This window comes from Falco punctatus (assembly GCF_963210335.1).
Source record: "Falco punctatus genome assembly, chromosome: 10".
Lineage (NCBI taxonomy): Eukaryota > Metazoa > Chordata > Aves > Falconiformes > Falconidae > Falco > Falco punctatus.
This window is the reverse complement of record NC_137590.1, coordinates 23665900-23688501: the sequence shown is the minus strand read 5'-3', so window position 1 is coordinate 23688501 and position 22602 is coordinate 23665900. Positions and strand designations below refer to the sequence as shown.

Here is a 22602-nt window from a genome sequence, read left to right as displayed (position 1 = left end):
TTAAGCAAAACTGCATATTAATGTCTGAGGATGGAGATTTTTCTTTTCTCAAGGACAGTTGGGAAAAAAAACCCCTTGTAAATCAGAAACATTTCTTCCTTTTTCCTCTGATATAATTCTTCAGAGTCTATAGGTTGCATCACTCATTGAAGGGGTGAAAAGTACAAAGGTATACATTTAATGCTAAAGATTTGATCTTTGAGAATATGACTGAGGAAAGTGATTTCATAAAAAAACAGTTTCTGCCACAGCAGACATTAAAAATAGCCACAAAATACTATACAGATGGCTCAACAGATCGGCACAAAGACACAGATTAGCCTACCTCTAGGACACTGCTCTATTTGATAGGCATACCTTTGGATACGAGTATACGAACAAAAATTGTGGGGGTGAAGAATGAGATTGGGTTTTTAAAAATTCTCAGTGTCTTTTTGTAACACTATGTTGAGCTCTACTGCAGCTTTTGATAACTGAGGGTTTCACTCTGCATACGCAATCTGAACAAAGAGCAAGACAAACCCATGGCGGCACATTATAACGGCAGCCTCCTACTGTGAACACCTCCTCACCCTGTCAAGAGGGAAAAAAAAGAAAGTGGGAAAAAAAAAACACAAAACACCAAAAAACAATGCCCAAACTAACCAGAGACAAATCCTTGGGATATAAATGCTTTTTTTCTCTTTTCTCCTTCCTGTTGAAATTTATTAGACATCCAAGAAACTGGCAAACTTGGTCCTATTCTTTCAAGCCTTGTGAAGACAGCTTTGGTACAGAAACCACTACCTGTATTCTCAGCCAGAATAAAGTGCTCAGGGTACCCAAGGAAATGAAATGCTCTCTAGCCCATTCTATCTCCTATCTTAGAAGCTATCTCTCTTCAGCAATATCTGAATTTTATGTTACCTGGCAATAGCCATAGGCTGCGTTTCTAAAAAGATTAAAATTAATTTCTATTTGTTTTCAGGAACTGTTATCTTTGTTGATTTATGTCTTTCCTATATGATTGAGAACCCACAGAAAAATTAACACCCACTCCAATCCCCCCAAAGAAACGAAGGTCTTAATGGGGATGAAGTGTACAGGGCACAGCTGTGATAGGCAGTTGTCCATTTCACAAGGATTACCACCAATTCTGTAAAAAAAAGGGAATTTAGGGCACTGTTTTGTGAGCAGCTAAAAAAGAAACAGTGCATTTAATTGAAGTGTCATCTACAGTAAGTTTGAAATAACAGTAACTGAAATCTTTAAATTTCATGTAGGGGAATGCTACAAAACACCAAATTCAGAAAACCTATGCAAAATGACACGATGCTCTCTGCTGCTGAGATCAGTACCTATCAAGTCCAGAGTACCAGATTCTCAGCCTCTTAAATATCTCGTGATTAAATGATGAGTTCCTGATTGTGATTTCTGTTTCCTTGGTTTCTCTGTAGCCTTTTGGCCAAGATTTCATGCTGTCCTCCCCATCCTTAAAAGCTATAGGCTGAAAAAAAAGACAGGCTGAACTCATCCAGGTGGATTTAGCACATATCACGCTGCATGTGTTCAGGAAAAGTAATGCACGGAACAAGTCGGTGCTGTACAGGCTCCATTGCTTCATAAGAGCATCCTCTTTCCTCTAACGCCTTAAGACTAGCAAGGTACCTTGATCAGGATCTCTTTAGGAATAAGGAGGTAAGAATAATCTACTCAGCAAATAACCACCAAAACCCACCAGGTTATTATGAAGCTCTATGACCACCGCAAACACACAATTTTGTAAATTACATAGCGTAGCTTGGTTTCAAGCAACGAAATGTCATCACTGAGCTTGAACATAATGAAGTTGGTTTTGGGGTGTTTTGTATAACTACTATTATGGAACAGCTGAATAGCTCCTGAAGGGCTTTGACGGGGACTCTGGAGCTTGCTGTAATACAAAAAGTAGTTTCTTATGATAAACTAAGGATTAACACTGTGGTTCCGTGTCACCTAATGCTTTTATAAACATATCTAGAGCAGCTGAAAAAAAAGATTTTTTTACACTTATGAATTGACTTTGAACCTGACTAAACTAGGCATTTTACAATTTGAAAAAGCACCGCTCATTACTGCACACAAGATAGGCATTAAAGGCAAAACCTCCACAGTAAAAGGAACTAAATTTATTATGGAATTACCAGAATGGAATAAGTGCTTTGAATTATTTATTTTCCACTAACCATCCAAAGAGAAGAAGTTACATGAGGCAAAAATCCAATAAGTGAATCCATGATTTATGTATGAAGCATACCACATTAAATCATAATTTACAGCATGCTGTACGCCAAGAAACAAAAAAAAAAAAAAAAAAAAAAAAAAGAGTTTGTTAACAACTAAGACAATGGGAAGAGTGCAATGGGGTGCTCATAATGAAAGAAATCTTTGGTTCATCCTATCTGTCAAAGTAGAATTAGAGGGATAAAAAATGCAGTAAGAATATCAGCTCCAGAATCAAGAAAAAAAATAAAGTTTGTTGTGGGAATTATTACCGGGGACATAATAAAGGTTTTATAGCGACATCAATCACAACTGAAAATTTACTGCTGGCTTTGTCGACCAGCAAAAGCTGTTGTTCCGTAATTAAACACCCCGAACGAACCAGCCACCAGCTCCAGGGACAGAACCGAAGCGGCACCGGCACGGGGGCCGCCAGAGCCCCCTCCCAACACCAGCTGTTGTCCCTTCCCAAGGTTCACACCGAGACAAGAGGACGGTGGGGCACCAGACCCGGCAGCAGCGAACTCCCGAGGGTCCCGTCCCCGCCAGGACCCCGCGCCGCCACTTTCCCGCCCGGGGGCGGCGAGGCCGGGCCGGGCCCCAGCGCGGGGCGGGGGGCAGCGGGCCCCGCAGGGGTCTCCCCCCCACATACACACGCACCCCGAGCGCTGCCGCCCCGGCACCTCGGGACCGGGCGATGACCCGCAAGCAGGGACCCGCATACCGACACAGGCGGGCAGGTGTGCGGGCAGGTGTGCAGCCCGCACCGGGCACCCCCGGGGCCGCCCCCTGCTGGGAACCGCAGCGGGGACCCGCACCCGCTGGGGGCAGCATGTGTGTCGTCCCCCACCCCGCTGGGGGCAGCCCCGGTGGCGGTCGGGGAACGGAGGGTTCCTACTGACCTTTCTGCTGCCTGAAGGACTGGATGGAGCCCGAGTGGTGAACCATCTTGGCGGCGGGCAGCCCTGCCAGCTGCCAGCCCGCCGGCTGCGGGGCGGTGGCAGCGGGGGGCGGGAACGCAGCGGCGCGGCCTGGCCCGCCCCGGCCCGCAGCCCCTGGCGCCGCCGTTGCTCCGACAACGGGCGGAGCGGAGCGGAGCGGCCCGGCCCGGCCCGGCCCGCCGCGCAGCGGAGGCCGAGGGAATGGCGCCGTCCGCAGCCCGGCGGGGAGAGGCGATAACGCGGGGCCGGCAGCTTCCCCAGTCCCGGTGCGGGGCGCTTGGGCAGCCCCAGCCCCGCGCTACGGCCGCCCGTGGCGGGGGAAGCTCCGTGCGGCGCCGCTGAGGGGCAGCGCCGGCCCGAGCCCCCCTCAGGGGGCCGGCTGGTCACGGCTGCTGCCTCCTGCAGCGCCGGGCCCTCCCCGGCAGGCATCGGGTGTTACGGGCGGGCTGGAGGGAAGGAGGCAGAAACTGCACCCCCGGGGGAAGCTGCACCCCAGGCAGAAACTGCCTCCAAGTAGAAGCTGCACCCCCAGGTAGAAGCTGCACCCCCTTCCCGCAGCCCGAGGTGCGCTCCCTCTAGGCGCTGTGAGTGCAGTTTGTGTTGCAGCCCCTGGGTCCCTGTCCTCGCACCCTAAACCTGTGCTGCGTCACCTGCTTTGTTTATTTCTTTTTCATATGTGTTCTGAAACTTACCCTCAATCTTCCTGGGGGTAGCTTATTACAAACAGGCACTAAATTGCACATTCAAGACTTGACGTGGCCCATTTCTATTGCCATTTGGGCTATAATTTCCCCCTTCTCCACAGTGAATGCCAAGAGGCTCCTTCCAGATGATAAAAGAATCAAATTTATATTGTGTTAATTTCTTCTCCTGTCTCCCTTTGTGCACATTATTCTCTCCGAGTTCTGAGTAAGTTTCACGACCGTACTGTTCAACTCCCCTAGAATGTTTTGGGTTTAATTTTCCTACCACAAGGATCTGACTTTCCTATCCTCCTGAATTCAGTCAATCCCAGCCTGTGGCTAGCAGTATCGGTCTCCCTTCCTCCATTTAGGGAGACAGGCATTATTTACCTCGACAGAAGTTAATTAAATCACCTATTATAACCTGGGCAGCCAGTGACAAAATCTGTATCATTCCTTCAAAGTTTGTGGCTCCATTTGTGTGCTAGGAGATGTACTAGAGATTTCCTCCGACAGTAAAGCAAAGCTAGAACTTTCCCGTAGTTGACAGGGGTTTGTAGTATGCCATCTGCTTAAAGAATTACATGATTGCCACCCCTTACTATCAGGCCAGCCTGTACTATAAAGTTGTACTACTTTGTCTATATCGGTTTAGTTAAACAGCCCCCATGGATACATACTTTTTTTTTTTTATAAGGATTTTTTCCCACTGTGAAAACATACTAAACAGTCATATATACATCTGTACAAGGGCTCTTATTGTTAAACAGGTAAAATAAGAATTGCATTCTAACTGGGAAGGTATTCTCCAGAATATTTGTCTAGAGTAAACCAGACTTTGCTCTTATGTAACAAGCAGCTGACACATCCAACTGTTACCATAAGGGAAAAAAATAACCTTACCTCCTCCCAGTAGCTGACCAAATTTTGTTTTTGTTTGGAACATTTGCAGAAGGTTTGTTGTCGGTTTAGGAAAAGATGCAGAAGCTACAGTGCTGTGAAGACATTATCCTACTCATTTGTTAGTCTCCGGTGGATTTCTGCACAGTGAAGGTAATAGATGAAGCATTCCTCTGCACTCCTGCAATTTCAGGAAAACTGCTGGGAACAGCTCTTTCCTGCTGAGAGAAAGCACTATAGAGATGTTGCAGAATAAGGAAAGTGGAGACCAGCCAGGCTGTCTCTCGTTGATCAACAAATGCTGGAAAACCAGGAGCAAGCCAAAAGAAGAGGCAGAATCAATTTCTTGTTCTTTACTTTCAAGCTTTTATGTAGATGTTAGATGGATACATAGGGATTAAAACCAAATGTACACACAGCAGCTGAAGGTCATCAGAGGAGGGGCGAAAAAAAGTATAATACAAACTATAAACTTTGTAATTAGTAATCATATATAGTCTGCAAACAGGAAGTGTAATTCTTTCACTGTGATGATCTAAACCTTTGTAAGGTTCTAGGCCAGACCTATTTCTCCAAGAGACCTTGGCTGACACCATTGACTTGCAGGTGAAGCAGAAGAGCAGCATGAATTATGCTGCCTTTCTTACCAGAGGAAAAAAAGAGGACCATTACCTCGTCTCTTATGATAATAATCTACAGAATGCACAGGGAAGAAAAAGTGCTGATAAGTAAAACTACAGCCTAAAGAGGTTATCTCACAGTCTTGGAATAAAAGCTGTCAGCTGCCCGGTACTCAGGCCCATCCATCTAATTTCTAGTCCACAGTCCTCCATGGGGTTACAGAACTCTGAATTCAAACAAATGTATCCAACCCTGTTCATGCACAGAATGATAGGGAGAGAAAGCCAGGCTAAGGTAGTGCTCAGAAACCCAGCAAAGAATTAAATTCTGAGGACAGAAATTATTTATTTTTCTGCTTGTTAGTGAGACAGCTCTATTTTTTAGCAGAAGATAGCACATACCCATGAAACCACAGGTAAGACAGCTGGGGGTAAGGTCTGCAAAGAGAAGAAAAAATATCTCTACCAAGGTGTTTTACATTAAATCCTTCACACTGTCAACTGACTAAGCTTAATAATTGTAAAATATAATGAGAATTGGAGGTATAATTATTTGGTAAATAAGGAGAGATTGGTCCAGTTTAACAGTATTTTTTAAATTGCAACAACAGAACACTTATGAATTCATGGCTAAGATCTGTAGGAAATGCATACATTCTTAAGCTTTGTATGCACAAGCTACACTAGCTCTGAAGCAAATTAAAATAAAAATCTACCCTCACACTCACTAGCTAATGAATATGCTATCTTTTGAAATCTTTAGTTATATTAAACTAAGTCTCACATGATCTTTCTGTAACTTTTCCTAAACCTTTTCCAAAACAGATTAAAACTCTGGACTTCATTAAGAGATCAGGATTAAACAGAACTAGACCTAAACCTTCTATCTCTACAAGCCAACAGAACCAAAATCATGATTCAGGAGCTTAACGGCTGATGTACCTGCACATCTTACTGAGTTTTTGCTCAGGTTTGAGGTGCTCAGTTTTGGCATTAAGATTAACTCTTCATAGACAGACATGCCTTTTTCATGAGATAGAGTCTTTGTCAGTAGAGATAAGAAAACAAGATTTGGTATTTTGGTCTCACTTCATCATAATATAATTTTGCCTGATAAGAACAGGAGGACTGATTCACTCCAGATTTACTTTCTGTTTAGGAAGTTACTAAAACAGGCTGTGAGAGAAATAATTTAAAATTAAATTTTGTACTTCCATAGTACTTTTCAGAAAGCCACATGAAATAGAACCTTAAATTGAAACTTAATTAGCCTGTGATAAGTGGCATATACCAATGATTTCCTTAAGAAATATAGCCATCTCAAAATGTAATTACAGACAGCTGCTAACTATTGCCCAGAACAAAAACTAAACTTTCTCCAAAAGAAACTCATGAGGTTCAGTGAGCGCTAAATTCTGCACCTGAAAAAACCTCATACATCAATTCAGGCTGAGCAGCAGCTCTGATGGGAAGGACCTGAAGGTTATGGGAAACACCAGCCTGAATACCAGCCAGCTGTGCACTTGCATCACAAATGAGGCAAACCTTAGGAAAAACGTAGCCAGAAGATCAAAGAGTTATTAATCCCCTTTACTTGGCATGACTGTAGCTGCACCTGCAATTTTCTGTCTAGCTTTCCCACTTCACATCCTCTCAATTCAGGCAAGGTGCTGCAAAACTGAAGAAGGTCCATAAAAGAGCAATCCAAGAAGGTCAGGGGTCTACGATATATAAACTGTGAGAAGCTGAAGAAACTGGGTTTATTTAACCTGAAAATGAAGCTAAGCAGTTCCAGCAGCCTACAACTACTTTTAAAGTCACTTACAAAGATGAAAGTGCCACTCATTTTTAGTGCTAGATGATCTGATTAGTGACAACAGCCACACACAATGGCATGTGAGTTTCAGATTGAACATGAAGAACAAGTTTTCACAGCGTGGGTAATGCACCGTCAGAACAGGTTACCTACAAAGTAGTGAAATATCCATCTTTGAACATTTTCAAAATTTGCCTTGACCAAGTTATGCCTGACCAGTTAGGTGACAGCAATGGTAAAGCTTCAAAACAAGATTAGATGACCTTCAAATGGTTATAATAGAGGATGTAATTAAAAACAAAAGCAAAAGAGTTGGAACCAGACTAATTAAAACCAGGAGGCAAACACACAATTTTGAATAGTTATTAAAACAAGCTATAACGTTATGTTATCTTTTCACATCTCTAATGAAGGATTTTGCTGAATATATGCTTATGCAGCTCATCAAAATGCAAAATAGGAAGATGATATTAAATGGCCTATTCTACAAATTCAAAATGACATGTCCCTTCTCAAGCATACCAATTTCTAAAATTCTTGCAAAGTACAATTTCTAAACAATTTACAAGAAGATTTTTGAGATCAGGGTGAATCCTTAGTCTAAAATGTTGTCTGAGTGAGGGCCCTAAATGTTTACAGCAGCACCCAAATTTATTGGTTTTCTATCAATTTTTATGTAATACATTTAAAAAGCATGAAAAATGAATGTTTACAGAATTGTTGAGTCCATCTCTTTCAAGGAGGGCAGTTATGTACTATTTAAAGCTGGGCAATGCAAAATTCTTCTTGTTCAATATTTGCAGTAGAATTGTTTGCAAATGTTCTAATCTTACTGAAAACAATTGGAATTTTGCCATAGACACTAACACGATGAAGGGGACCTTCATTAGATCTAATAAAACTGTCAAGTCACATTGGAAGATGTCTAGAAAGCAGATTATGGAGCATGTGAAGAGTGTAGCAGATTAATTTAAAAAATTGAACATTTCTATAAAGATTTTACTTTCTGTTGCTAAGATGCTAACCCTTGAAATCTCACTGATTTCCATATTTTAATATTTCATTTCTACTGCAATTTAATAGACCTTTTCTCTCTGACTAGATGGAATTTTCTTATAGCCATGGAATTGACTGTGTTTTCTGATTGATATAAAGTGTTTGGGCCTTGATTCTGTAGCTCACTGTAATTGGCTGCTTATTTTTTAAGCTTATGTTGTATAGGTTCATGCTTACATCCTAATAATTTCCCTGAATAGAGTTATTTTTTCCAGTTTAGGCCTTAACTTAGCCAGCTAATATGAGAAACAGAAAGGAATGTACAGTTAATATGTTTATAAAAATTTAATTTCCCTCAGCAAAGAAGCTCCATTTTGTTCTGAAATATTTGGGTCAAAATGCCAAACTAGGATTCTAAAGAGTTCAGCATTCTTGTGCCTGGTATACACTGGAATCCTTGGAAAAGACCCACACAGAAGTGAAAAGATGGTGAAATGTCGGTTTGCTAGAAATTCCTTCTGTAATAGTGTAAAGAGGTTAGAAAGAAAGCACTAATGTCAAGAAACAGGTAACAAGGGATAACCAGAATTATAATAGCAGCATCTAGTGTGTGTGCTTATCCAGATTTTCCAGATATATTTTCCAGTCATATTTTTCTTTTCTATTATACATCTCAGTTTTCTTATTTCATATTTTATCTGAAGCAAAGAGCAAGAAAAATTGTTATCCAGCTCGGCAGTACCAGCTACCAAACTGCTGCAATATAAGTCTATTTCTGATTAGCAGCCTAATTTGGCATGTAAAGAATAAAATAATCAGATAGACCCATTAAAAAAATCCGCTATAAAAGGTGAAATCATCTAACTTACACTTCGACTGCGTAGATCTATTCTGCAAATTTGTGCAGAATTTCTTTAGTACCATGTTCTCAGCACAGGAGCCTAAAGAGTGACAGTAGCAGCTTTTAGAAACAAGATGTTAATATAGTCCTTAGCCGTACTGTCTAAATTTAGAGTAAAAGAAAAAGTTATAATTTAAGCATTTGTTCCTCGATTTACTATTATTTCCTGGGTCATCACTCCTTGGTTTAGAGACTAACTCCCTATTACTGCTTAGTGCAAGCCAAGTCTTTCATCACCTCCAAGCTAGTTCTGTTTAGGACCTCTTAGTTCTTACTATTTCAATTTCTTTGGCCACATACCTACTCTTTTTACCAACTACATTTTTCTAACCCCTCTCCACCCACCACCACCACCACCACTACCGGGGGGTGGGGGTGGGGGTGGGGGGGCTGGGGGGTGGGGGAAGAAAGAAAAAACAAACAAACAAACAAGCAAGCCAAGAAAAGGCATGTTACAAACTGTGAAAAAGACAACAAGAAAATGTGAAACAAAGGAGGAATGAGCACGGTTTAGGATCGTGGCCAGCCAGCCACTCAGGCAAAACCTCTACCTGCATGTCACTTGGCTATTTCCACACACACCAAGATGGAAACGACACAGCAACAGTATGTGAGCTTGACATGTTACCTGCACATGAAGGAGAAGTGAAATTAATAAATACAGTTCGTGCAGGAAAGGCAGTCTTTCCTGCTATACAGTTCTTTACAAAATTCAGAACTGCAAAGTCCCAAGTCCACAGCTGAAAGTCCTAGGATTACAGTAATGTGAACAAAATAGTTCAACAAAAACATTAGAATATTTGTTTTGCAGCAGCTAGCAGAGAGATGTAATGCCACTGTGCAGCAATCTCAGACTTTTCCAACTTATGTAAAACACTGAAATTCAGATATGGTAATTTTGGATTTATCTCACAGCACGCCTGCATTCTTTGTTGGTCAACTTGTGATCTTTCAAAGCAAAAGGAACTAGTGACAATTTCTTCAAAGATGGCTATTTCTTCATTGCAGCATCATCAATGAAGTCAAAACAGGGTATTTCAGTTAGCATCTTTGCACAAATTTCTCTCTTCAGCATCACTCTTACATGCAGCTTTGGCCTTACCTCCTGTTGCATCACTAGACTTCTTCATGGCTGCAAAACCATGCCGGGTGCTATGTCCTCATTCCAGCTCTCCACTAGAAGTATAACAAGTATTTTCTCTGACAGCAGCATCTGAGAGTGGATCGATGACAAACATGTGAGCTGCAAGCCCACACATCTATTTACCATGCATCAATCACCTCCCCACAATTTTGGAAGAAACATACTGAGGTGGGTTATCCCATCCCACAGAATTCTGCATTCCACCACCACAGAACTGCCTGCTCAGCTCTACCAGGTGAACTCCCACAAGACTCATGCCTCCTAGCATCAGTGCTATAGACTGTTTTGCAGAGAAATTACCACGGTGCCATCTGGCCTAGCGGTCCTGTATTCTGACCTAGGAAGAACTATACTATTACACAACAAAAAGATCAGCAACAGTAATATTGCAGATGCCTTTTTATAGAATTGTTCTCTGTGAGCGTCCTTAACATCACATCCAAGTGTGATAATGTGGGCTTTAAAAAAAAACCAAAACCAAAAACCAAACAGGCTTTTCTTCTTTTTATGATAGAGCAAAAGTATAATGCTTTGTTCCATAACTATTTCATGCAGATTTTCAAAATACCTAAGACTGATTGAAAAGTGAGGTAAGATTTTCAAAACTAGTATATTTATGATCACAAACTGCTTTTAGTTTGGTCATGGTTTGTCAACATCTGAAAATTTCAAATAATAAGCTTATGTATTTCAGTTTTGCAGAGTTAAAAAAAAATGTTTCAGAAATTAAATACTGTCTTGTTGAATTTGCAACCCAGAAAGTCAAAGTAATGCAGCCGTGCATGATAGCTGAGGACAAATTAGACATCAGGAAGTGGATGATAAAAGAGGAACACTTTCCTTGTACACAAACACCAAGCTAATTTAATGGCACTGTCATAGGCTCCATATGAGCTAAAAGGACTCGAGTGAAATCATCTGTGAACGTTCTCCAGGACTTATTTTAAAAGGTATCTAGATTACGTGTTGTTCCTATGAACACACAGATATTCTATTAGTCTGTAAAACCATGGCTTACTCTCAGAAGATCTATTTATTTCTGTGCTTCTTACACGGGCCAAGCGAACTCACTGCAGACAAGATATTTGTATATTACTTGTATCCTGGACAAATAGTAATTACACACCAAATGCTGTTAAAAAAATAAACCTCTTGGAACACAAAGTATACAATGTGAAAGAAGAATAAACAATGATGCAAATGTTGCAACTTGTGGACTACTCCCCAGAGACACCTGGAAAACCAGAATGCAAATCATGGTTAACCAAAAAACAGATTTCTTTTTTCCCCTTCTCCTCCTCCTTTTCCAATTTTATTTTTTCTTTTCTGTTTCAGGCAGTTGTATTTCTCTAGTTTTCTCATCCTGAATCTTTTGCACTTAAAAAATGTCATATGTTGAAAAAAAGACTTATATGTGGCCACAGAAACAATACAAAAATCAGTTAGCTTCATATCCCTTTAGGTATAATTTTCTAAGCTCTTACACTGAAATAAAGGTTTTCTTCTCTGAAGAGGGCATTTCTAGCTTAACTTTCTCTTTTCCTCTCTTTCTTTAAATGGAAATTGGAGTTGTGAAAGCGTGCAAATATCAGTGCAAGGGATAATTTATTTTTTTTTTTTTTTCCTGAGAGAAGAATGGCATTTTTCTTTTGCCTTTTACAGTAGCTGGAAGGGCATAAAGCATTTTTAACATTTTGTTCCTTAGACAAACTAAATAGTAAGGAAAGAATTTGTTCTGCCACCCTTTCTCTTGCTTTTTCCCTGTAAGGCATCTAGGCAAGAAAGATGATGCACTTTCATTTCACTGTGGGGTGAGAGCATGAAAGAATACATACAGGTACTATCTATATGTGTGTGTGCATATATGTATATATATATATATATATAATTTTCTATAGAGTTAATATAGAACGTAAAGCAGGAAAGGAATTCCCTCAGGCTCCCAGGGGTTGGTGAGGGGGCCAGCTTATGCCAGCACCCACACTGGGGAAAAGAGACTTGCAAATTCCACCTGACTTAAACAGAGAAACAGGAATAATGGATGCTTCTTCCCAAACCCACTTTCTACAGTTTGGATTGCTAAATCTATTGGGAAATTTGTTACTATATTGTTTTATAGTTACTAGCTTTTGAGGTGGGATTGGGTTAATAGAGATGTATAAGAATGTCTAAGAGCTTTGAAGTTCAAGATTAGGATAAAAGTTAAGGCTTTTGTCTTTACCTCATTAAGAATGGTTGACTATCTTCATTTCATTTAACACAAATAACAGAATGATATACATAAATAGAGTTACTGAATAACCGAGTCTATCATCTGTTTAAATTCATAGCAGGTTTTCTGTTGTGCTGCATCCCACTGGCTACATTCATTTACGCTGCCTTGCAGGCCTGAATTAGCAGAAAGCTGGGAGCACTGTATATATCTTCAATTCAAATACAAGAGATTATTTACCTTTAAGTTAGTGGGACAATTTAGGACTCCATATCTCCAAATCCATTTTCAAAAGGCTTTCATGTGAAATAGCTTTAATAGCTATTCAATAGCTGATTCTAAATAACCTGAAAACAAGGCTGGTTATTTTCAGTCAAAGTGGAATTGCACACTACAGAAATGCATTTTTTTTACTTAATAAGATGGTTGTAAACTAAGGTAGTAATAGCATATACAGTCACATCTTTGCAATTCTACTTTTTCTATTTGTATTTGGTAGGATTCTAGCCATTCAAAATCTTTAGAAATAACGTTTTTTGTAACATAAATATTCACAATTATTGTGTTAATATGGAATTGTGCCAATTAATTACACAATGTTTCATTGTTTTTAGTAAGTTATCCCTTGCTAGTTATTCTGAACATACATTCTTGTAACTTAAAAACTTTTAAAAAATGCTCATCTGTAAGACTAGCAATTTTGATCTCTCCCCCTATTTGTATCATCATATTTATTGAAAAACCTATATTTGGTAGTGCATGAAGAGACATTAGTAATCAGTTCTAATTCCATTATCATCACAAAAAGAAAAAAAAAGACAACAGTACATACCTAATTCTTTCTAGTATATAGTGTTTTGATTTCACATGCTCTAAAAGGCTGCATCTCAACAGCCTGTTCAAGGGTGTTTGGTGGTTTGTGCTGCTCTTGAAGCGAGTGTTGTTCCTGACTATTACTGCTGCAGAAGTAATGTGAGTTGGCTGACTGTACTGTATCTTGTTTCAGCATCATTTAGAACTATACAGATGAAGTAAGCTGTCAAGAGCAGAAAAATACTTGTTGGTCTCAATGCACCCAAGGCAAAATCTGCAAATCTTTTTCACGTACTCATTTTAACGTTGCATTTCTAAAATATATACAAAAGTGTTGCGCATGAAAACAATGGATACCATTTCCCTCTCTGAACTGAATGTAAGAGATGTATGGAACTTTTGTATGTCATTGCCCAAACCCAATGACTGCCGTTTCTCAAAATGCCGATACACCTCAGTCTGTCACATGATTCTTGTTTCACTGTTTATCTCCAGAGCACACACTGTCAGCACTGCCGAAGAGCTTGATGGCTTTATGATGTGCACTCTGAGACTTAAGAACAGCAGCAAAATATTTCATAAAAATTATTACTGAAGCATCCTTCCCTCCCTTATTCCTATAAAAGTATAAAGAAATCATATTCCAGTAAGGTTGTGTGAGTTGCGCAGCTGCAAGCGTGCACTGTGTCACTTGAACCAGTCCTCCAGCTCCCCCAAGCAGTACAGCAGAACACTCAGGGAGAGAAAAAGTGGATAACCTGGGAAACGTGCATGGGACAAGCCAGCAGGTAAGGTTTCAGCTATTCTACCATCTATAATTGTAGGCTTCAGAGAAACAGGATCACATTTTTCACTACCTCGGGAAAATATTTTGCCAGCTCACTGGCAAACCCTACGTTTCTAGCTCAGCTAAGTGGTGTGACTGAAGCAAGACACACTGTAACCTAAGACAACAAATGGTGAGGTGCTTAAGGAGAGAAAGCATGATAACTAAAAATTGAACATTTTAAGAAAGATAGGACATGTTATTAGCAACTTCAGCTTAAACAAATATTCCCCTGAATGAAAACCCCCATGTTTTCCCACATTTATGCTGTTAATAGTCTCTTGAATCAAACAAAGCTCAATTCAACATCAGGTGAGAATCTGACCTGGGAAGCTTTGTGGATGCAAACCCCATAGTCAGTAACAGTCTAAAGGAATCCATGGGGTGCTAAAGACTGTTAGCTGGGTTTGGATAGGATAGAGTAGCTCAGGATGCCCCTGCAAATTGTCAGCAAGTTGCGCCCTGCGTATCTGTATCTATAGGTATACAGCTGTTTACACAGATATATGCGTACAAGTATACACGTGCACATTTCTCACTATTTTTCCCAGGAAATGAATGACAGTAACACGGCAGGCTTTAGCACACGGTGCTGAGGAATTTAGCACACGGTGCTGCAGTGGGGCAGTGTGGAGGGAGTTAAGGTTCTTCTGGAAAAGGCAGGAGGAGGTAGGAAAAGGCCAAGGGTGAAGAATAATCTTCAGAGCTCCCTGAGAGTCATATATTTTTTTCTGACCACTCTTTGCCAGTTGTCCACCTCCAAATATAACACTTTTTGAGCCATGTAGTGGTTAAAACCAAAACATACTTTTATATATATATATATATATATAATTTTTGTGTGTGTGTGTATGAGAGATGTGTCATAACTCCAAGTAATCATTCTGTTTCTACTAACTGGTGTTGTAACAGCAATGAACAATGAAGGACATGGATTTTGCAGTTAGCAGTTGACGAAAGGCATCAAAAAAGATGTCAACGAACTATGCAAGCCTGGTACCCCATGATGATTCTGCTTTTTACTTCACGCTACCCTAACAAATTTATTGCCCAGTACTTATGGAATAGAGTTTATAACAGCATCTAAAGCCATATTTTTCAAAATACAGCTTCTGAATAAAAGATGGTTCCCATTACATGACTAGATGTATATGACAAAAGTGCTTCCAGTCACATCATGATGATGGAGTGACAAGCAGAAGATGCCCGAGCTGTTCTCTCAGCCACAGCCTGACTGACCTCATGTCTAACAGCCCTGGGCAGCAGCAGGCAGGTGGCTCAGCACCATGCACCAAAGGTCTGCACACCAGGCAAAGTAAACAATCCCAGCCCAGCCCATCCCATCCCAACCAACAGGTGGAATAGCTTAATTGCCTGTACTTTTTTTCTTATCCCCAACTTCAATGATTCAGAGCAATGACAGCTTAATAAGAAACACGAACCCCCTCTATTTTCCCCATTCACTGATACCACTGTTCAGTTATCCATAGCTATTTTTAGTTCTATTTGCATTGTAACAGTGACATCCACTGGCCAACGTAAATAAGTGCCAGGTAATTTTTCACTGATTAGGACTTGGTTATTAAACGAATAGGGACTTTTAAATACCTAAACAGATTTATTGAGGATTAAAGTAAATAAAACTGACTGTTCATTGTCAAGTGAAACATGGAATATATTACAAATCAGGATATTGTAGCACCAGACATTTTACATTTAGGCCTAGTCTCCTCAAGTAAGGAGATTAAAAAAAAAATAACCAAACCAGAAAAAAAAACCCCAACAAACTCCTAAATCAAACACACCAGCAAAAGAAAACTAGTCTGGAAAGAAATATTCATCACAAAGACATAATAATGATGAGCAGACATTTTATTTATTCTGAAAACATCTATTTTTCAGTTATTCAGTTGCCAAGAAAATAATAAAGTAAAATTTCTTAGCATTTTAGAATTTAACTAAACTCTGGATATTGCAAAAAAGAGATTCCCTTTTTACTAGGGCAAATTTATACCAGTGATAAAAATAGTATAGTAACAATATAATAATACTAGCACATAGCAATATAATAAGAATAGCATGATAAGCAACAGCAAGAACAAATCATGTAACTGTAGTAGGGAGGATGAGAAGCAGAGGAAATACACTGCATTAAAGATCAGCGGATGCTTTAAACTTAGGAGATCATAAGATAATGACTTTTCAAGACAGTCAGAAGTAAATTGTATGAAAAATCAGGCAAAAGTAAAATTCAGAGAAAAGAAAGATTCTAAACCCATTTCCTACTTGCTGATGGATCATGGAAGAATTAAATGGAAAGGGAGCAAAAAAAGAAAAGAAAACATGCATAAAACCAATGTGTAGATGCATTCATGTTCCTAGCAAAATGCTGCAAAACCAAAATAAGCCTAAGAGAACCAATGCAGCTTCACAACTAGCATTATCAAGAATGGTTAAACGGAGCTAAAGTTTTTCCCTGTTACTTTAAAAATGACAGCTCTGGCATCCTTTTTTTTTAACTCCCTCCCCCCCCCCCCCCCCCCCCCCCCCGAAAAATCACAGCATATGCTCTGCAAACTGTCTATCCTGTTAGGAATGTACACAAATAAAGACAATCCCTATTGCTACAAACATTGTGTATCTGGACCTCTTTGCTGGACTTAAAAGGGAGGACCACCCTGGTGACATGTGGCAGGAAAAATAGTAATAATATAAATTACTTAATCTCAGTGTTGATGAATCATTCTGCAGGAAAGGACTTTGCAGTGGGAAACTGTTTATGCTGTGGAAAGGAGCCTGTGTTCACAGAAAAGAGCAGCAGACGAGAATGGGAAGCAAATGAGGAATGTGGGCTCAGATGGTTGAACTTTTTTCTTTCATTTTCTGTCCTTCTGTTAGTACTAGAGAAATAAGACACACAACACAATGCTCGAGTATGGTGGGAGGAAAATGCTTACTGATATCTCCCTGCAACAACTACCTGTTTGAAGATGAGGCATTTGTCATTTTTTTGTCACTGCTTTTGTCCAAGTTGCAGATTTTGGAAGAGGCATCAGGAAGATGAAGCATGCTGCCACTTTGCTTGCTCAGAGAACAGCTGGCAGCAACGGCTCTTCCTCCTTTCCCTGGCCAGCTCACACTGCCTGTGTGCTCCTGCAGCTTTATCAGCCTACAGCATTTTATACACAGAGGTGGATTTATTCTCAAACCCAATTAAAACTTGGGACCTGAAGCAGCCCATGAAATAGATGGAGGTAGCCTCCCTTACAGGCCTGGAAGGACAGGACTACAGGGATGCTGCACAGGCAGCACAGCAATCACATGGACACAGGTTTTCCCATCGCTAGGTGGGCTGGAAGTCAGCCACTGCAGAAGGCTGGGGCTGGGAGGAACTACTCCACCCTCCACGAACGAGCCCTGCTTCTGTTTCTTTATCTGGCCTCATATGAAAAATACCGGACCATTCATTGTTACTGGTTTTTGTTTTTCAGCGACAGCTTTTTATTCTGAAAGAGGTACCAGTAGATGAAAATCTCAGCTTTTTTTTTTTTTTTTTTTTTTTTTAATACAGAATCTGTTGAAACTAGAAATTGCAACCAAGATTAATAAAAATAATGCAGTTAAAAAGTAATTGCAAGGAACAACTTTAAAAATGCATACTGTCATGTTCTGTGAGTTTTGTCCTCTAGGGATCAACAGTGCTAAGGTTATCCCTATTTTAATAAGCAGTGGAATGAGACAAGGTATCAAGGATATTACAAATTTTTAAGAAATTCAGATGTCTTATTTTATGTATTCCATGCCTTGGGCACGTCTCTCTGCACCCTACCCAAGCCTGGGCATTCAGTCCTAGGTTTTCCTTCCCTTTTCCCTGGTTATTAATGGAGCTGCATCTACCAGCACCAAACAGCCACGAGTCTCATGATAAATATTCTTCTAGAAAATATAAGAAATAATTCAAATCTCTGATCTACCCAAGCCCATTTCACACCAATTAAATATTTATGTGACCACAGGAGAAGGTATTTGATAGTGCGCGATTTCAGCTGGGTGAAAATTGCTATGATAAACACTTAATAATTTATATGAACCAGTGCCTCCTGGAAAGAGCTTTGGTAAGAGAAGAAAGAAACATCTGGTAGATAGGAGACACCTGGAATCTGGGAGGTTTATACTCCGCTCTGTGCTCTGAGACACAGCACTCAATCAATCTTTTAAGATCGTGGTGGTGTCCCTGCTAACACAGACAGCTACAACAGCTCCTACATTTTTCTCTTCCCAGCCACTTTCCTGGAGCAGGAACACTGGTACATACATACTAAAAGCATTAAAGAAGTTTACTGAGTAGCTGTGCTGGGTGTGAGTTACGTTCCGCTGAGGGGCTGTGTAAACATGCTGACAGCACCAGGCTCCAGCAGTAAAACAGCCGTGGGGCTGCCCACATGCAGGGCTGGGGGTCATCCGCATCTGCCTGCTCACAGCAGCAGAAAGTGGGGCAGGAACGCGGCTGGATTCAGGAAACAGGTGGTCCTGAGCTCAGCAGAGTCTGAAAGGAGGTTATCTTCCACTTTTGATCAAGTTATCTGCAATACCTTTGCAAAAATCTTCCTTGCATCTCTGCAGGACCATTTTTCCTGTAAGCATCTACCATAAAGACGACAAGTTTGGAGAGCAAAATAAAGGTAAACTACCTGAATCTCGTTTGTAATTACTATAAGCATTTGTAATACTAGCAAAAGTTGATTACACGCTCACTGACATGAAAAAACATGCCAGCGCCTTATATCCTGTAAGTCTGTGGAATCGAAGCACATTCCAAATACACGGGTTGCAATTTACAAAGGTGAAAGAAAAAAGATGGGATGTGGAAACTGTGTGATATCACATATTAAAAAGCATAAAGAAGAAATTAAATAGGAAAAGAGATTTGAAAGCAAAATTTGTATATACATAAATGAAAAGCAAGTAAGGTGTTTTTATAGACTTTATCACTCTCTATATGCTTCTTAATATTTTGAATAATTGGAAAACAGGGTGTAGTGTGACTCTTGAAACAGCGCCACTGGCAAACAGCCTCCTCCTTCGTGAAGAGTGTGTTAAGTTTACACCCTTTTGAAAGATTAGAGTGATAAAAAAAGAAAAGAAAAAGGAGTTTTCACAAGTTGTGGTTTCATAAACTCAAACCTAACTCGTAAGGAGGACAATGAGGGAATCTGTTGTTTAGTGGGTGCCTGCCTTTGAGGGATCTCTGCGTGTTGTTTTGGCTGGTTGTTTTTCCAGGTTATAACGTAACCTGATGTTTACAGTGCTTATGCAATTTACAAAGACTTCCTACAGCAAAAAAATAATTAATAGTAAATGAAGAGAGAAAAGAGAGTAAAGGAAGAGAGAAAATAGAGAAAACGTATTGAATACTTAGTCTGTTTTATTAGGAGTGTGTGATTTTTGAATCATTTTGTAAGCCAACGTTTGTTTTTGTTTCGGCTCATTCTGGGCTCTCAACTGAGTCTTTCTCTTTTAACCACGTCAGTTAGTTTGACCTCTCCCTCCGAGCAGGGCCAGTCTTTTCCTCACTGGCAATTCCCACTGCACATCTACAACATCTGGGAGCTGCTACACAGCACACTATTTTGAGAACATGTTAATACCAAAGACAGCTGTTAGGGGATGCCATCGTTCCACAGCAAGTAACATCACCTTTCCATCGCTCTGTCGGCAGAACAACGAGCTCTCTGTTTAAACACTCCTAAAAGCCACAGGAGTGGAGAGACTGAGTGCAAAGGATGGGGTGATGGAGAGTTCTGATTCTTTTGTAGAAATAGTCGGGATGGCTGGACTGATACAGCCACATGACTTGCCAAGCATGGAGCCCTTCCTCGTTACTTGCCACGGTCTATGATACCCACGTACCACAGCTGATGTGGGTATAGCGGTAGCCCAGCTCATTGCCACGAGAAAAAAGGATGCCATCTCAGGGTCTCCTGCAGCTGGCAAATGTGGATGTACAGAATTTTACCTCTCTATACAAATAAGTGTTTATGAAGCACTTCACATTCTTACTGCTTATAAAATTGTGGGAAACTTAAGAAGCTCACCGTTTTCATTTGCATTTGTGCAAATGCGTGCATTTAATTTTGTGCAAGATGTTGTAGACCCATGAAGTAGTGTTATCTGTAAAGTGCAACGTAGAGTTTTTAAACAGCGATTTTCATACATGAAGAAGCTAAAATGTAGTAAATAGTTGTGAATAACAAAGTCCATGCTCCAAAAGGTGATAATCTTAGATCCAAAAGGTGATAATCTTAGAACTACTACAGACTGCATCCGACTGATCTTGTTGCTAAGGCCAGCTCAGCTCATGACAACGCCCAGCAAATTGCATGGGTGCATGTGGTACCTCACACCCACAAACACAGGGTGCAGGTGAACATTTCTATTGGTCTTTCAATGGTCAGTGTTTCGGTAGTGAGTACCTTGACACAACACTGACTATGAAGACACACACAAATTTTAGTGTTTGGTAAAGGCAGCCTGCTGTATCAATGCAGACCCCCACTACAGGAGCAGGAGGCATCTGTAAATCCTCACACTGATGGGGAGGAAGGGCTGCCAACCTCAGTTGTCCCCCAAGGGTGACTTAACCAGCAGGCTGTCGACTAGTGCTGGTCAATGCCTGCTTTGGAGCTGTTCCACTTGGCACTGCGAGTTAAATTCTCCATGTATCAGCAAGAGAAATACCAAGCAATTAAATTGTGTGATACACCGAGCTTCCAAATTAATAACAGAAGTCTGTTTCCTAAGTCCAGCCTGGTTTTGACCTTGCTGTCTTCCACCCTCTCACGGCCTTACTGAAATGTCGTTTTTGGCAGACAAATAAAAGTCCAGAATTTCTTTTCAAGTCCATAGCACCCTCAACTACAGAATGCAGCTGTGCCCTGTGAGCTGCCCTGGTGGCCCAGCCTGGTCCCACAGACGCACCAGGCACACGTTGTACTGGGGAGCGGGAAGATAAATAATTCCATCGCAGCACTAGTGACAAAAACTAAACCAAACCCAAAAAACCAATGAGTTTTCCCCTGCTAACACAGCCACTGGTTGTTAGGGCTCCTTTTAATACCTGTGGCAGAGCTAAAGGCTTCCTTCTTTGCAGCGCCAACAGGAGGAAGTGATGCTAGTGCAAGCTGGCTGTGTCATGTCACAGAGTCTCAGCAGCTCTGCCCTGAGGTCCAGATCACCTCGGCAGCCCCAGCCCAGGTACCACTAAGTGCTCTCTGAATGTAGCCAGTGATACCTCCTCATACAGGAGCTTAACAGCAGCCTTCCAGCTCCTATTCCTCCTTTTATATGACATTTCACTTTCACTCTTTGCTTCAGCTTGTCCCTCTCTGAAACAGAACTGTCTGTTTAGACAAGCATTTTAAAAAAGGATCATCTCACAGGGGCATCCAGCATTAGTAATTATTGTTTGCTTTTAGCGGAGAGCATATTTGAATAAAATCAAGATTCTCAAAGAACTTCGATTAAACAAGTAAATGAAAATCATAGGCCAGAACATCAGCAAACCTGGGACTTTGGAAAAAATTGTAGAAGCTTGGGTGGAGTTCCAGTGGAAGGTGTCAGGCTTATTAAAAACACATGCTCCTTTACATGCTTCAAGATTTATGAAACACACTGTCATGCTAGGATGATAAAAGCTAGAAGCAAAAATACTACCTTAGTATACTTTATTAAATAACGCACCTCGAATGGATGAAATTTTGGTTCCTCTAGAAATGACGTGTTGCCCTTTGATAGTTCTGTAAAGAATATAAAAAAGAAAATAATTTCTGCAGTGTTAGTACAAAGATTATAAAATGTAAATTATTCTGTTTGGGGGAGGGCAACAGCAATGGGGCTGCTGGTGTCCTAGCAAGCCAGAAAGCCTGTGACACCAAGTAGAAGAAACAACTAGGATATACTAAATCCCATGAGAGTCTTTTCAGCCATACAAGTTTAATTCCCATGTGTGATTCTGCAGACTTTTGAGGATGTGCCTAGTTGATATGGTCAAAAGTGATGATGTCAAAGGACAGAAAAGTAAAGGATGTTGTTTACTGTCACATGTATCATTCTTGATTTGGATGCATTAGACTTCAGTGGTCGGTAAATATTCCCATACATTCATGTGGATATTTTTTAGAAGCATTGAAACTAATTGAAGAGATGGATGCTATCCATTGTCACAATCACAACTTACAACCAAAAACAGACACCCAAAAGGATGATTGACTCTATTCTCCACACGTAGACTAATGGTATGAAAATGAAGAAACACGACTCTATTAAAAGAAAAATGATTTAAGGGAAATGGGAAAATAATGGTTATTTCAGAATGAATTTCCAGGGAACACTGTAAGTTTTAAAACTGCCTCACTCAAGCCAGTAATCGTTAAAAAGGGACAAGACTGGCTTGAACAGCTGAATTATGACTATTTGAGAGTTATCTTGCCACAAGGCCAAGTGATTTTTA

The 22602-nt window shown here is 40.5% G+C and overlaps 1 protein-coding gene across 3 annotated transcripts in view; it reads right to left on the bottom strand.

Moving 5' to 3' along the window:
* Window positions 1–22602, bottom strand: part of ANO3 (anoctamin 3) — a 208011-nt gene that overhangs the window by 132789 nt on the left and 52620 nt on the right. The window contains exon 1 of one of the 3 annotated variants that reach the window (XM_080405113.1): window positions 3144–6481. The exons of the other annotated variants lie outside the window; for them this stretch is intronic. Coding sequence (XP_080261239.1) covers window positions 3144–3189 — 46 coding nt within the window. The 5' untranslated portion in view covers window positions 3190–6481. Of the gene's footprint in view, window positions 1–3143; window positions 6482–22602 lie in introns of those variants that run through there. 3 annotated transcript variants of the gene reach the window in all.